This window comes from Prosopis cineraria, unplaced genomic scaffold, assembly GCF_029017545.1.
Source record: "Prosopis cineraria cultivar Desert tree isolate PC_DT_omini unplaced genomic scaffold, ASM2901754v1 PC8, whole genome shotgun sequence".
NCBI classification, from domain to species: Eukaryota; Viridiplantae; Streptophyta; class Magnoliopsida; order Fabales; family Fabaceae; genus Prosopis; species Prosopis cineraria.
Genome location: NW_026555339.1, coordinates 6,912,231 through 6,929,331, shown reverse-complemented (window position 1 = coordinate 6,929,331; position 17,101 = coordinate 6,912,231). Strand labels below are relative to the sequence as shown.

Genomic DNA, 17,101 nt, shown 5'->3' with positions numbered 1-17,101 from the left:
ATACATGGTATAATATATTTAAAGAGCTACTTAAAAAACATTTGTATTCAATACAGAGTAAATTTTTGTAAATTTACATAGTATCATATATTTAATGCATAGTAAATTTAAGGAGTATATATTATCAGCGAAACCTATTTCTTATACTTAAAAAAATTAGCTATATATTTTATGAAAAAGGAAAAAGAGTTATATGATTTCTTAAATATATAAGAATCAAAAATAAAAAAATTAATAAATAAAAGAGCCTCCTATAGCTGTCAGAGCTTAAACAGTCATGATCTAGCGTCTTCTAATCTCATGAGTATTACTAAATTGTTAAAAACTAGGTCCATGCCAAAGTACAATAATAAAAATATTTAAATATACAAAATGTAGTATATTCTATTTTTTTAGTCAAAATATAGTATACTCTTACAAAAGTAAATCCTACTGCATATGGTGGAATATTTAGATGCAAACATGCGTGTGCATCTATACATAAATCAAATTTTGACAATTGATTATAAACAAAATTAATTTAATTTTACCAATGGGTTTGAATTTAGTGAAAGGGAGTTTTTTCATAATGTAGCAAATCAATATTAAATCCTCATCTGAAAAAGGGCCAACATAATTTAGTATCCAATTGTACATTAAATAAAATTGCCTTCGATACAATAAAAAATTGATTATATTTTTATTATAAAATTAAAGCTACATGTAAATTATGTTTTTTTTCAAAAAACTTGGCACTGAAATTTTGAATTTTTACAAATATCATCGGTTTTAATAAATTATTATTCCATTGATAGAAGTAGAACATGTATTAGTGAAAGTATTTCATATTATTTTATGCACAAATAAAATTTTAAAAATTTTGGATTATATGTAGATGATTCGTTTAATTACATTTTAATCACTTGAAGATAGCTCTCAAATATGTTTACTTTTTATTGTAGTAAGTAATAAAGGAACCCATTAAATTTATCTCTTCAAATAAAACTATAAAAATGATACTTTTCCCCAAAAAACAGAAAATGCAAACGACTTGCATATTTAAAAAACAGATGCGTGCGCGTGTGTGTATATATATATGTTGCTAAATGGTGTTCATACACAGGCGTACACTTTTTTTGTCTTTAACAATTTAATTTTTTTGACGACAATCTTTAACAATTTAATGCATGCATATATCTACACAAACAATTATTGCATTAAAAACATACTCCTTTAAATCTTACTTATATGGCAGAAAAAAAAATTCAATCTTATTTATAGAGCACTATCATTTTTTAATATTAATCTTTATATTTTTATATTTTTTAAATGTTTTGAATAAAAATATCAATAATAAAATTGAAGAATATTTATTATGAATAAAGGTGAAAATTATTAAATTTTAAGATAAAGTTAATAAAATTTTTTAAGTTTTTTGTGATTTCAATAAAATATATTAGAAGTGACTTATAAATAAGATTATATAAATTATTTGAACTGGTGACCTTTTTCAATGAGAAAGTTTTTGTAGCATGATAGTTAATTGGTGACGAAGACATACACATAAATATGTGAAACAAATGAATTTATTTGGAGGGAGCACAGTACAACAGGTCGCTATATGCAACCTAAAAGGCTAATTAAGTTCAACAAATCTATACAGTCACATGACGCGGCCACGATGTCTGTGGTGGATATATAATTAATCATGTTTTCGTTTTTCAAACTGCACACAATAAGAATAAAATCATACTATTGTCCCAACTTATTTTAAACTAGATTTTGGGGGCAGCCATAATTTTTTTTTTTTTTTAGCCGTGTCTAGTTGCTGAAGAATTTTAGCACATCTCTTTTATTGTTCAGTACCTTTTTGTTTTTATTGTTCATAGGTGAGTTTTTTTAAAAATAATCTTATTCAAGAACACGGTCAAATATTAAATATAGGTACCTCTGTCAGTGTGAATTTAAATATTGATTTGCCACATCATAAGAAAATAGCTTTTTTTATTAAATTTAATTCTCATTGATATTGTTCAGTACTTTTTTTTGCTCATGTGAGTTTTTATTAAAGATAATCTTGTTCAAGTTATAATTAAATATTAAATGTGAGTATTTTTTTTAATAGGTATTCAAATTTTGGTTATTCATATCATAAGAGACTAAATTCTTCTATTAAATCTAAACATATTGATGTGTTTAATATAAATAATATGCTAACGATGGTCTGGGAGCATTTGGATTTTAAAACAAACCCTTCAGAAGAAAAGGCAACCATGAAATTTCCAAACCATATTTTGCAGCTTTTTTCTTTTTCTTTTCTTTCCTTCTTTTTGTGATATTTTTCTTTCAATGTGTGTATATGTAGAGGGGCGGAGCCAGCCTTTAGACTGTAGGGGGCCAACTCTTTTTTTTTTTTTAAAAAAAATAAATGTATTTACTTTTTTAACTTTTTAATATTTATTATAATTATTTTTAAAGTAATTTAATAGGTTTTTTTTGCGAAGATAATTTATCAAGTTAAAATATATTATTAGATGATCATGAATAAGTATAATTACATAAGCATTTCAAGAAAAATGAAAACAAAAAACAAGACACCGTATCTAATATATTAATTTTTTGAAAAAATTATATAGAATATATAAACATGTTTATATTATAAGTACGTTCTCATTTGTCATGTATTAATGTTTTGGTCCCCTTTCTTTGGGTCATTTTTTAATAATTTTTAATCTTTTAGGTAATTTTTATGTCTTTTTTGTCATTTTCTACTTGATCAACAATTAAAATTAATTTTTATTAACAGTAGAGATTAAATTGTGACATTTTTAAAAGTTAAGATAATAATTTACATGATAAACAAGTTTAAAATTTATAATATTATTACATCTCATATTTAGGGGGATAGCTTACTCATTTACCTTTTTTTTTTTTGGAACAAGAAGGCAAGCAAAAGCTTGAAAATACAAGAAAAATTACAGAAACACTGAAAAGAAAGGCTAAAGCCTAAGCATCTATCAAATGTTGTAAATCACTTTGAAATATCCCCACGCAATAATCAAAATTGCAGGTAAGACAGTTGTATCAAAAATATCATCATGTGCACTTTTAGCAATGATATGAGCACATCTTAGGACCCCCTTGAGAACAATGAAAGATCTCAATTTTTCAATCATAGAAGAGAAGCTCCCTAATTTCAACAATTTCTATTTGCAATAGGTGGTCAGGATCATGCTCTCTCTAAAGATAGTTGAGGGCTTCTAGTGAATCAGTAAACAATTAGATTTTCTTGAAATTGTAGAGCTTACCAACTTCTAGCCTAGTCTTGATAGCAAGAATTTCTGCAGCTGTTGAGAGATAGGATCCTAAATTCTTCTTGAAATCTAGTATCCAATCTCCCTTGTTGTACTGACGCAAATGACACAATACAGTGTATTATATAAATGATGAAAGCTGAAGGGGCACGACCCCAGCGGACTAAGGTGGTTCCATTCCAAATATAAATATGTATAATTCTGGAGACACAAGTAGCTGCACGTGTGCACAAACATGTTAATATTAAGGTCAATTTTGGAACTTTCTTTAAGTGAGGGAGGTGTTGCTACAGTGGAATAGCTTGCTACAATTTTTAGTACATATATTAAAAGTATATGAAAGATGAGTATAATTTGTAATCGTTTTCTCAAATTGCAAAATTCACAAGTCTTTGAATAGCATTTATTCCTCAGAGTCTCACACTAAATGTGATGCTGTTCAAAAACAAACTCAAATTTTTTTTCCCTTATAGAGAAGGCTAGTCAAGGCTAGAGTTTACAAAAGCAAAATTAATGGGATGAACCCCCCACTGGAGTCATTCAAAATAATCTCCTCACACTTCCTAGGTGGGTTTTTGAGAAAAGTTAGACCATTCGGAGAGTCATGTGCTAAAGTAGCCAAGTAATCTGCACACACCATTGCCTCAAATTCTGGAATGGCCCAAATTCTTGCTAGCCATCGTTTCATGGTTGCCAAGTTCATCCTTTTTCCTAGTACTGTAACAATCACAGCATTTTTCCATGGTCTGCACCAATCTTGAAATTCCTCATTTGACATAGGTATTACAGGGTAGCTTTTCATTAACTCCTTGAGTTCCTCTGTGGGTTTTGGTAGCTTCGAAGGTATATGGTCCTCATCTTCAAATAAATCATCTTCCTCCATTACTGACGCTCCATTCGCAATGCCATTGAATCCCATTAAAGAATCTCGATATGAGAGTTTTAGTTAGGGTTGTCCTTGACATTCATTCTCCTTGATACTAGTGTCCTACGTTTGCTCATCATTCAAGCTATTTTCCTCTTCACTATGCATATGGTCATCTATAGTAGAGTTTGCAGTGTTTGGTTGGTCTAAGGACCCTAAGGCCCTGTTTGATACGTAGGCTTCAATTTAAAGGGATTGGGATTGAGGCTGGCATTGGAATTGGGATTGAAATTGAGAGTGGGAATGAGATTTTAAAATTATGTTTAGTGTGGAGTAATATTTAGAAGGAATACTACCTATATTTTATTTTACAATTAAACATAAATCATAAAAATACACATAATGCCTTTAAATTAATAAAAAGAAAAAAGCTGTAACCTAGCTTCTGCTACTCGTCCCCCAGAAATCACTCTCCTCCTCCTCCAGAAAGCACGATGGTACATTTGCTCTCACTCTTCTCCTTCTCCAGAAAGCACGATGGTGCATTTGCTCTCACTCTCCTTCTCCCTTAGAAAGCATGATGGCGCATCTATGATTACTCTCTTTGTCCTCCAAAGAGCATGGCAGCGCACATGACCATTCCCTCTGCTCTCTCTGCCACGCTCAATGTTCTTCTTCTTCATCTTCTTGCTGTTCCTTTTCTGCTTTTCATGTAGATAGACAGAGTGATAAAGGTTTGCTTACCAGTGAACGACGATGCAAATGGCTTTTTGTTTTTTGATGCATGAAGGCCACTTATTTATTGGTGATGTAGATATACAAAGTGATGGAGATCAACAGAGTGAGACCTTCCCCTTCTTTCTTTTCGGTCATCGGCGTGAGAATAGAGATGTCGTTCATTCGCCATTATGTAATCGTTTGTCCATTGTTGCTCAACTCTTTCCTTGCGTCATTGTTGTTGATATTCTTCATCCTAATTCAAGCATCGATGTTGCTTGTGTGTGGTTGCCGTCGCCATTGCTGTCCTTGTTGTGGCTGAGGTGGGGTGGAGGCTAGAGGGTAGAGGGAGGGATGAGGGATAAGGGGTGGAGGGCAAAGGGAGAGACAACAGAGGGGTGGGAGAGGGCATTTTAGCTAAAAAATAATCAATCTTAGGATTTTCTTATACCAAGAGGATGAGTGGTATTGAGTAATCCCACTTTAAAGGAATTGGTATTAAGATTAAATTTTTCATTACTCTATACCAGACATGAAAAGGTGGGATTGCCTAATACCAGTCCCAATCCTACCCTTCCAACGCTTTATATCAAACATAGCCTAAAGGATTGTTCTTCTTCTTCTTACCATTTCCTGGTTAGAGTGAGCCTGCCCGACGATCAAACGGTTGCTTGCGGTGATCTTTCACGTTAGAATCCATGAAAAGTTCCTAGGCATGAAAACCAAGAGAGAGACAATCTAGTAACCTGTTAAACCGTTTTCACTCACTCACTCACTTAATTTTTTAAAACATCAAATTGTGTGGTGTTGAGTTCGTAATGAAAAGCGCTTATCATATTTTAAGGTGACTCGATAAATTGTCTCGTACATTATTGCATGCAAAAGATTTGAAAAAAAAGATAATCATTTTATGATTAATAAATTATTATATATACCCCGTCAAACAAGCCCTGAAAAGTGAGAGTGCTCAATAGAAACTGGGAACTGAAAAGCATCCTCACAGACAATGTAATTAATAGTTAATTAATTAATAATAAATCTAGTGGCAGAAGAAGTTTGTCACTCGTCACAAAATACTAAAATTTAATTTTTGACGGTACCTGCCACAGATAATAATGCATGTAGAAACTTTATGAAATCAATATTATAGATGAGCACCATGAATGATTGGGTCATATGTCTATTAAATAATGAGCTTCGATTTCTAGAGGGGCAGAAGTGTCATTTTCGATTCTCTGTTATTTTTATATATGAGCATCCGATAAACCAGCAGTTATATGTGTGTTGCGCATGAATCGTAACAAGAGTTGACTAAGCTTTGTTTTAATTAAATGTTTGTTGCAAAAAAATGTACGGTGGACTAAAATAATTATATAAAGAACTCCTCTGTTCGTTTTGGCCTCACATGATGAACCAAAAAGTGTTTTTTTTTTTGGGCCAAAGACTAAAACATTAATAATACATACTCCCTCCTATTTAGGGATTGGATATTAAAAAAATATAAAGTATTTTTAATTTTTTAAAATATAATTATTATATTTTTTTAAAAAATATTTCTATTGAATAAATTGCTTTATATTTATTTTAGGGTGAAACATCTTATTAAATAAAAGTAAATATGAAAAATATGGTTAGTTTGAAGATAAGTAACTACTTTATTAGAAGTAAGATTTAGTTAAATTTTTTTTTTTACATTTTGAACAAAGGGAATATAATTTTTAAAACATATTCCCTCTTTTTCTTTGAAAGAATGACAGAGAGGTCTCAAAAAGATTAATTAATTCAAATTAGATCTTAAGTGTTAAATTGTAAGAATTTACAACTCAATCTTTTAATTTTACAACTCTATGATGAATTTGTAATTTGTATTTCAAATTTTAACAGAAAAAATAAAGGTGCATCAACTATCTTGATTCAATTGTTACATACACAATTGATGTGATTGTGAATTTTGCTTACATATTTTTTTTTTTGGTTTCCCAATGTATCCTCATCACTAGAAATCATGAGACTAACTCTTCAAAAAATCTAAGCACTATTTAAGGGATTGTTCTCTCTCACATAATGCTTTCCAAATACATATCTAAGAATTGAATTCTGGAATTATATTTCAAGGATCTAGGTGGCTACCATTTACATCACATCCCGTATGTTGCTTACATTTTGATGGAGAGGAAGAATGTGGCAGTGCATATCAAAGCATTGATTAGGTTTGGGCGACCTCCTAGAACATGGGTTTGATCTTGATCCGTCCAGATCCATACAAAGTTGAGACCAAATGGGTGGACAAACTTGACGTGTCGCAATCAAATTTGTTGAGAGTAGGAGAAATGCCCAGATCCGCAAATGAAGCAACTAATTGGGGGGACTCCCTTCTACTTTTACTTTTTAGATTTTGGTCCCCCCTCTTCAATTATGCTTCTCAAGTTCTCATTTTACACTTCTTTATCCTTCACAACATACCCTACTTAAAAAGTTGTGTAGTTGTCCGACCATCTGGATTGGCCCAATCTTGCACGAGATCGTCAGGATGGGTACCAGCAAGATGCATGCCTATTCCATCTCGTTTCATTTCTTGCAGCATAACACGAGCAAGGATTATCTCATTCTTGCCCTGTTTTGTGAATACCCTTTTGCCTCTTTTTTCTTTCTTTTTTATATAATTATTTGATTGGATCATATTTGAGCACTGTCAAAATATTGAGCGCAATTGAAAGTAACTCTCTTAGCAAAGATAGTTCTTCTATTTACACAAATTCGTATTCAAGACCTTGATTTTCTTGTTGAGAGGAGATTGCAAGCATTTGCCTTACGAGTTGCCGCTTGGATGTGGTTGAATGAAAGTGTCGGCCCAAGTGATGAGGCCCAATTTGTATAGCAAAGCTCGTTCACAATTTGTTGTCTTCCCATTTCAACTTCAACAACTATAAATTTCATGTCTTTATCAAGCAATGTCACTTAATTATAATATTTGTTTCTTTTGAGTAAAGTTTCAATTTAACATTTCGCACACTAATACAAATTAACTCAAAAAAAATCAAATACGAAATTGTTCATAGATTGAATTTTTTTATTATAAAAAATATAAAAATATTCAAGAAGACGGTCTAAATTTAATTAAACAACCAATTCAAATTATTTCATTCAATGCACATATATTCACGGATGTGTGAAGATGCAGAAGTACAGGCCACTGGCCAACGTATTCAATTTTTTTTTGTAAATATAAGAAGCAGGCTTTGTTGATAATGAAGAATATCCCCTTCAAGTGAGTAGACCACTCTCAACTAAATACCATATATGCAAGGGCTGAGACTCAAATATCAACCATTTATTTAAGTGACGGGAATATTTATCACTCATACCAATATTAATTGATAGCATATCCTAGTTTTAGAAGAAGCCAAGTTAGTCAAATTTGCCTCCTTAATTACTATTTTTTAAAAAAATTAATGTGGTGATCAGAATAAATTATTAAGAGAGTTGTTTTCTAGAGTCAACAAGGAATGCTCTCTCTCTCTCTCTCTGTGTACACACACAAATATATAATTAAATTACTAATACTAACGGTGAATGAAGTCACTCACGAGATCTGTGATTCTTATTCAATGGGTATGATTTTTTATTTACATATCGTAATGAAGATTTATTTATTATAATAAAGGGAATTATGCGTTTCAATTTAATTAAATTAATTAGTCAAAACTCACTCTTCTAGACCTGTACGTGCAAGTGAGAATTCGGAAGAATCATTCTAACTTTGAGCTAGTATCGTATTTGACTTTTTGAATAAAGCTTATCTTTTTCGACCCAAAAAAATAGAGCTTATCTTTAATTTAATTAAAACAATTTTGAATGCTTTGTAAAGCATACATGGCAAAATGAAAATGTTATAGGAGAACCAAGGTTAACAAATTAAAAAATGGACGAAAATTCCTTATGCATCTAAAAGCATAATTTAATTGAAAATTTTAAAAGTTTAGTTGTAAATCTCGAAATATTATAATATTAGTAGAAAATAATTGTGAATTGAAGAAATTTTTTAATTTGTCAATTACACGAGCATGTGCAAATTGGGCTTTTATAATTCATAAAATTTTACTAATTTATAATTAATCTTTTAAAATTTACAATTGAATTTTTAAAATTTGCTGCAACTAAGCTAATTGCTAATTGCATGAGAAAACTTTTACCAATTCACTTGTATTTTTTTTACCCTTGATTCTTTTCTATATATCCTTTCAGATATTCATAATCCTTCAATGATATTTATTTATTTTGGTGGTCCTTTTGGGTCATTATTTTAATTCAAATTGTATCTCATACTATTTTTATATCCTGCACGTGTTAGGCCTTTGGTCAACTCTTTCGTTTGATCCTTGACAAGAACTCCTTACTCTATAATTCGTTGACTTCATAAAAAAATGGTGAGTTCACATTCAAAACTTGAGTTTAATTTTTTTTTTCCCAACGTTAAGCTTAAGTTTTATGAATTTTTAGGAATAATATTGCGCTCGCGCGCGCATATATATATATATATATATATATATATATATTAATGTATATTATAGGCTAACAGGGGCTTACGGCTTAATCATGTGCAATCATGATTGAACGTGGCACCGCAAGGTTTGCAATCATGTGCAAGCTGTCCCCACGTGATAAATCTCCTCGTTACGTCATCAATGAAATACATATGATGTCACCTTCTATTTTAAACATTCATCTTCAAAAAGCTTACTTTGAGCAACACAACTACTTATATAGTCATGACTCTCTCAAGTCCTTCCGATATGGGATTTGACAATTTTCTCAACCAATCTATAATGTTTCCGTCACGGGTGGCCCACCAAAAAAACTCACCCATTGGGCAAACTTAGATCTGACTCTGATACTACTTTATCATGGAGTTATTACTCTCTCTTAAAAAAACTAGTTCATTGAGGTGTACAACGCACCCACTTATATAACCAGAACCCTCTTCAAATTATTTCGATGTAGGACCTGACAATCAATTAAGTTCTTATAAATTTGGTTTGAGTAAATTGATAAATTGCTTTCTAAATTTATATACTCACTAGCGCGCGCGCGCACTGAAAGGAATCAAGTGGTTTTAAAAGAAACAAATTATGAAAAGTACACATTTAAAAATTTAGAGGCTACACATTGAATTAAAGTTTTACATCTAAATTATTTTATATGTATGTTTTCAGTTCGGAGAACTCGAATAATTTTGAAATATCAATAAGTTGCACATGATTTAAGTACTAGAATTTAATAAAATTAATTATTTTAGTTTTTTTTAGAGAGAATCACATTAAATGACCAGTCAAACAAATTATTTACAAATAAAAACTAATATAAATTATCATTTTATATTGATTATCGTCCGAGAATAATTTACTCGAACAATCCTTAAATGTGATTTTCCTTTTTATTTTATAATTACAATCTAATATTTATTATTACTAATTAATTTATATTCGAATGTTGTTGTCGAACTCAAATATAGAGTTTCATAGGAGTGATAATTATTTACCACAGAAAAAAAATTAAAAGAGATTCATAATTATTGAATTATGGGCCTGACTTAAAGGGATATCAAGTAATTATTATTTTTTTCCACAAGCATTTAAAGGTAATTAACTTTCAATTCTCAACGAAGTAGAAGTAGAAGTAGTCACAAATTGAAACTGAGTTAAACTTGTATTAATTTTTAAACAATTCAAAGTTCCTCAAGTAGCATTTCAAAACTAAATTGATAATTAGATGTAATTGAAACCATGAGATATCTTGACTTTTAAGATACGCGTGGTTGTCTTGTTTGATTTGGATGATAAAAATATGACATGCACAACGCGGGGATCCCAGTGAAGTTGGATGGATCTTCAACTCATTATTTATTTCTCAATTCAATAATTTACATCTCAGTCTTAACTATATAGCTATAAAGACGAGGCTTTCTCCTCCACTAACCACAAGACGAACTACTTGTCGCTGAATCCACTTGGTTATCTGAAGAGAAGAATACTGTTCATCATTGCGAACTATGAAGGTAAGCCACATTAATCCCTTCTTCTTCTTCTTCTTATTGTTATTATTATTATCAGAAACATTTCTGAGAATTTTCAGACTCAACCCAGCAACGTGACTTTGTCCTTCTTGTTTAATTTTGAGTCTTCCATATGTTTGTGTGTGTGTGTGTTCATACAATAAGGAGATGTTTTGATGAATGAAAATGGGGTTGCAGCAAAAGATCGTGATCGAGGTTCCATTGAAGTGCGAGAAATGCAGGACAAATGCCATCACCATAGCTTCACAGGCCATAGGTGATTGTCACACACACACACACAAAACCTGAAGCATTTTGTTTTGTTTTAATTTTCTGATTGGTGTCTTCTTGTGATATTATATATATATATATATATATATATATATATGAAGGGGTTGAATCAGTGACGCTTGAAAGGAAAGAGAGAGATCAAGTAGTGATAACAGGAGAAGGAGTGGATGCAAGCTTGGTCACCAAGTCTTTGAGGAAGAAGCTCAGCTATGCCCACCTTGTTGCTGTCTCCCAAATCGAACCCTCTTAATTAATTAAATTTATCACTTTCAAATGTCAATTTCATTAACTGCCCCATAAGATCATCTTATAAATCCGCTTGTTTGGTTTGGCTTATTAGCACTAACAGTGAACCAATTCATTGAAGACTTTCCTCATTTTATTATGGTCGCTTAAATTTGAACACATATATTTGAACATTTTGCCATGCAAAGCAAAGCAATAATTGAAAAGAGATATTTTTCATTCATTAAAAAAAAACAAAAGAAAAGAAAAGACAAGGGAACCTTACTTAGTATCTAAACTATTCAAATCAATGTCAGCAGACTAAATGCTTGCTGCTATTTTTTTTTATTTCTCTTATTCTTCCTTGTGCTAATTATGGTATCCTCCTAACCCAAAAAAAAAAAAAAACTCTATATTCAATGCTTTCATCTATGATTAGCCTCATTTCCCATACGTATATGCCAAAAATGTCACGCAATATGCCAAATAAAAAGGAGGACAAAACTCAATATCTTCCAGAAGAGAGGGCATTTTGTGGTCGCTTTGTGGATGCATCTCCATCAATATTTTCTACATCAATGGAATTACCAACATTTCCATGTTCTCTTTGTGGATGCATCAATATTTTCCGTTTTCTCTTCATGCTTTTTGGGACAGAAGCAGTTGTCCCGAACAATTCTTCATCACTATTTCCGTGTTCAAATCGGACGGCAATCACTTTTCTAGCATTTGCTTCTAGAATCTGCATGAGGGACAACTTGGATCTTAGATGAGAGCTACCATATCAATATCAATATCAACATCAATATGATCATTTCTTAGACCACGTTAAAAAAAGCATAGGGGGACCACCTAGAGATCAATAGTCAAAATTCCATGCTCACTATTCTATTCAGTTCAACTTCTGGAAAGGTATGGGAAACAACAGCCAATTTCAAGAGGACTGTGTTGTAATTCAAAACAGATCAAATTTTTTACCTCAAGTTTGAATGACCGATACTTTCGCTTTAAATACTGGTGGTCAGTGTCTGATTCATCATTTTCCCTTTCAAAAACAACTTTGGTGCTTTCACCACTTTTTGGGATGTATCCAAACGCTTCACACGCAGAGCCTGATACTGTCTCACACTGGTGATCCTGCAATATAGAAAGCTGAGCAAGCATCAAGAGACCTGTATTTGTCAAATATATTGTATGTTCACGTTTTCCCAGTCGAGTTCACAACTTACGTAGAAATGACTAGCTTTTGTGATGGATTAGCCTAAACTAAAACTGAACATGGTCCAATAAAGTTGTGATGTTAAATAAAGATGATCTAAATTTAATTAAACAACCAATTCAAATTATATGTTCATGGATGTGTGAAGTTGCAAAAGAATGGGCCACCGGCCAACGTATTCTATTTTCTTTTTTTGGGAAATATAAGGAGTAGGCTTTGCCAACAATGAGAAATATCTCCCTCAAGATATTAATTAGAGGGATGTGTAGATCATTCTTAACTAAATGCTATATATACAAGGGTTGGGGTTCAAATATCAATCGTTTGCTTAAGTGATGAGAATATCTATCTCTCATGCTAATATTAATTGATAGCATATCCTAGTTCTAGAAGAAGCCTGGTTAGTCAAATTTGCCTCCTTAATTACTATTTTTTATAAAATTAATGTGGTGTCCAAAATAAAGTATTGAGAGAGTTGTTTTCTAAAGTCAACAAGGAATATGCTCTCTCTCTCTCTCTCTATATATATATATATATATAAAATTAAATTACTAATACGTACGATGAATGAATTGTATCTCGCGAGATCCGTGATTCTTAATCAATGGGTATGACTTTTTATTTACATACCGTAATAAAGATTTAATTATTATAATAAAGGGAATTATGTGTCTCAATTTAATTAAATTAATTAGTCAAAACTCACTCTTCTGGATCTGTATATGCAAGTGGGAATTCGGAAGAACCGTTCAAACTTTGAACTGGTATAGAATTTGGCTTTTTGAATAAAGCTTATCTTTTTCGGATAAAAAAACTAGAGCTTATCTTTAATTTAATGACTAAAGTATACTTTTCATCCTTTAATTTTATATAAAGTTTTAATTTAATCATTTAATTTTATAAAGTATCTTTTTAATTCTTTAATCCTAACATCTTTAGTTTTAAATGATTATTTTTTGTGTCAATCATTGTTATTTTAAAAAATTAAATTTAATATGTCAACATTTGAAAATATTTTATCAATATTTAAAATTTTTATGTAAAAATTTGTTGGAATAAAACTAACAGTGTTAGGATTAAAAGATTAAAAATACACTTTATAAAGTTAAAAAGCTACAATGAAACATTGTGTAAAATTAAAGGACTAAATGTATATGTTAGCTTAATTTAATTAAAACAATTTTGAATGCTTTGTAAAACATATAAGGAAAAATGAAAATGTTGTAGGAGAAAACCAAGGTTAACAAATGAAAATATGGACGAAAATTCCTTATGCAGCTAAAATCATAATTTAATTGGAAATTTTAAAAGTTTAGTTGTAAATCTCGAAGTATTCCAATATTAGTAGCAAATAAGTTGTGAATTGAAGAAGTTTTCTAATTTTCAAAAGTTCAACAAAAAATCTTGTAAGTTTAGTTGTAAGCTCTAGAAGGTCAATTATATAGAGAAATATTTAGATAGGCTAGGTGTACCACATTATTTGTGGTCTGATCAATAAAGACATAACATTTAGATAATTTTAAATATAAATTATTTTGATATTAATAATAGTAGAGAGAGAAAAAATAAGAAATTAAATGTGTATTCTATCATAAAAATAAAATTAATTAAAAAAAGTCACACAAAATTATATTTAAATTATTTGGAGCAATTTAATTGGACAGATTACAAATATTGTGGTACGCCCAATTTGCTTAAGTATTTCTCCAATATATATACAATAATTTACAATTGGGCTTTTATAATTTATAATTTATTTATAACTAACATTTTAAAATTTACAATTGAATTTTTAAAATTTGCTGCCACTAAGCTAATTGCTGGTTGCATGAGGAAACTTTTACCAACTCACTTTTATTTTTTAACCTCCATTCTTCCTTATATATCATTTCAGAATTTCATAATCCTTCAATGATATTTATTTATTTTGGTGGTCCTTTTGGGTCATTATTTTGATTCAAATTGTATCTCATACTATATCCTTCATGAGTTAGGCCTTTGGTCAACTCTTTCCTTTGATCCTTGACAAGAACTACTTACTCTATAATTCCTTTACTTCATAAAAAATGGTGAGTTCACATTCTTAAACTTGAGTTTAATTATTATTATTTTTTGCCAACGTTAAGCTTAATATTGCGCGCCCACACACACATATATTATAGGCTAATGGTGCAATGTGGAACAGCGAGGTTTGCAAGCATGAGCATGCATGCAAGGCTGTCCTAACGTGATGAACCTCCTCGTTACGTCATCAATATGACATAAGTATGATGTCACCTTCTTCTATTTCAAATATTTTTTTATTTAAAAGAATTATAATCAGATTTTATATAAAAAATTAATTACTGCAAGATCCATTGATAATTAAATTAAACTGTATTGATAATTAATTGTGCTATCAATACAGTTTAGTTCAATTGTCAATAAATTTTACAATAATTAATTTTTTTGTATGAGATTTTAATATAATTTTTCCTTTTTATTTTGGTCATCAACTAAGTTCTGATGGATTTGGTTTGAGTAAATTGATAAATTGCTTTCTAAATTTATAGAGTATTCACTTGTGTGTGTGTGTGTGACTTTTAAAATAATTTATTCCCTGAAAGGAATCAAGTGATTTTAAAAGAAAAAAATATAAAAAGTATAATTACATTTAACCATTTAGAGGATACACATTGAAAGTTTTACATCTAAATTATTTTAAAAGTATATATTCAGTTCAGAGAACTCGAATCAATTTGAATATCATTAAGTTGCACATGATTTAATTACTAGGATTTTAAAACTTAATTATTGCTTTAGTTTATTTTATAATTACCACCTAATATTTAGTATTAATAATTAATTTATATTCGAATTAATGTTGTTGCCAAACTCAAATAAAGAGTTTCATAGCAGTCATAATTATTTACAAAAAAAAAAAAAGAGTTTCATAGTAATGAATCATGGGCCTGGCTTATTCTTTTTCAAAAACACTTAAATGTAACTTTCAATTCTCGAGGAAGTAGAAGTAGAAATAGTCACAAATTGGAACGAGTTAAACTTGTATTAATTTTTAAGTAATTTGAAGTTCCTCAAGCAGCATTTCAAAACTAAATTGATAATTAGATGTAATTGAAACCATGATGTATATTTGACTTCTGAGATACGCATGGTTGACTTTTTTGGTAATAAAAATATGACACAACGCGTGGAACCCGGTGAAGCTGGATGGATCTTCAAATCGTTATTTCTTAATTCAATAATTTACATCTCAATCTCAACTATATAAAAGATTATAAATATAAAGATGACGCTTTCTTCTTCACTAACCACAAGACGAACTTGTCGCTGAAACCACTCGGCTATCTTTTTTTTTTTTTGGGCCAAAAAACCACTTGGTTATCTGAAGAGAAGAAGAATACTGTTCATCATTACGAACTATGAAGGTAAGCCACATTAATTAACCCAGCAACGTGACATTGTCCTTCTTGTTAATCTTGAGTCTTCCATATATATATATATATGTATATATGTATATGTAGATGTATATGTAATAAGGAGATGTTTTGATAAATAAAAATGGGGTTGCAGCAGAAGATCGTGATCGAGGTTCCATTGAAGTGCGAAAAATGCAGGACAAATGCCATCACCATAGCTTCAGAGGCCATAGGTGATTGTCACGCATATATATATATATATATATATATATATACCTGAAGCATTTTATTTTGTTTTAATTTTCTGATTAATTGGTGTCTTGTTGTGATATATATATATATATATATATATAAATGAAGGGGTTGAATCAGCGACGCTTGAAAGGAAAGAGAGAGATCAAGTGGTGATAATAGGAGAAGGAGTGGATGCAAGCTTGGTCACCAAGTCTTTGAGGAAGAAGCTTAACTATGCCCACCTTGTTGCTGTCTCTCAAATCCAACCCTCGTAGTTAAATCAATCACTTTCAAATGTCAATTTCATCAAATGCCACGCAGGATTATCTTATAAATAGATTCAGTATGCATCTTAAATAGATGGATTCTTCATCTGATCTAGATTATCCAATTTAGTATGAATATATCTTTAATGGTGCAAAGAGTAAAATAGTGTTATAATCTTTTGCTATAAATTTTTTTTTTGTTGTTGTCCAAAGTATTTCCACAATCAGTAGTCATGGGATTAATTCCTCAAAGAATTAGAACACTATTGAAGGGCTTATCTTCCCCCAAGTAATTTTTTTTATATACACTTTCAAAAATTGAATTCTAGAATGATACTTAAAGAGTTCAGACTGCTAACATCTGTGCCACATTCACTTAACATAAAAATCATATTTTAATCTTAAAATATAAAATATAGTAAGATTCGGAGTGTCCCTGTACAATGAGTTATACTATGCCCTTTGCCAATTGAACTAGTCCTAATTGATTTAATAGTACCAACCGTGAACCAATTCATTG

At 30.4% G+C, this 17,101-nt stretch overlaps 3 protein-coding genes across 3 annotated transcripts; 2 read left to right on the top strand and 1 right to left on the bottom strand.

Annotated features, from left to right (window-relative positions):
• The first annotated feature begins 10,802 nt into the window (after positions 1-10,802).
• LOC129319093 (disease resistance protein Pik-1-like) lies at positions 10,803-11,547 on the top strand. The gene is made up of 3 exons (XM_054964137.1): positions 10,803-10,930; positions 11,126-11,204; positions 11,320-11,547. Exons 1-3 carry the CDS (start codon positions 10,925-10,927, stop codon positions 11,466-11,468), a joined length of 234 nt encoding a protein of 77 aa, XP_054820112.1. The 5' UTR covers positions 10,803-10,924; the 3' UTR covers positions 11,469-11,547.
• Positions 11,548-11,948: 401 nt separating this feature from the next.
• LOC129318390 (putative DUF21 domain-containing protein At3g13070, chloroplastic) lies at positions 11,949-13,047 on the bottom strand. Its single transcript, XM_054963115.1, has 2 exons — positions 12,422-13,047; positions 11,949-12,185 (listed from the first exon to the last, which is right to left on the bottom strand). Exons 1-2 carry the CDS (start codon positions 12,605-12,607, stop codon positions 11,949-11,951), a joined length of 423 nt encoding a protein of 140 aa, XP_054819090.1. The 5' UTR covers positions 12,608-13,047.
• Positions 13,048-15,981: 2,934 nt separating this feature from the next.
• LOC129317754 (disease resistance protein Pik-1-like) lies at positions 15,982-16,964 on the top strand. The gene is made up of 3 exons (XM_054962121.1): positions 15,982-16,090; positions 16,236-16,314; positions 16,442-16,964. The coding sequence occupies exons 1-3, from the start codon at positions 16,085-16,087 to the stop codon at positions 16,588-16,590; spliced, it is 234 nt and encodes a 77-aa protein (XP_054818096.1). The 5' UTR covers positions 15,982-16,084; the 3' UTR covers positions 16,591-16,964.
• Positions 16,965-17,101: the final 137 nt, after the last annotated feature.

Bases quoted from the DNA above. Each gene is read 5' to 3' on its own strand.
- LOC129319093 (XM_054964137.1), top strand. The intron at 11,205-11,319 runs GTGATTGTCACA...ATATATATGAAG, and splicing joins CATAGCTTCACAGGCCATAG to GGGTTGAATCAGTGACGCTT.
- LOC129318390 (XM_054963115.1), bottom strand. From the start codon at position 12,607: ATGCTTGCTCAGCTTTCTATATTGCAGGATCACCAGTGTGAGACAGTA. The intron at 12,186-12,421 runs GTAAAAAATTTG...TCCCTCATGCAG, and splicing joins ATCGGTCATTCAAACTTGAG to ATTCTAGAAGCAAATGCTAG.
- LOC129317754 (XM_054962121.1), top strand. The intron at 16,315-16,441 runs GTGATTGTCACG...ATATAAATGAAG, and splicing joins CATAGCTTCAGAGGCCATAG to GGGTTGAATCAGCGACGCTT.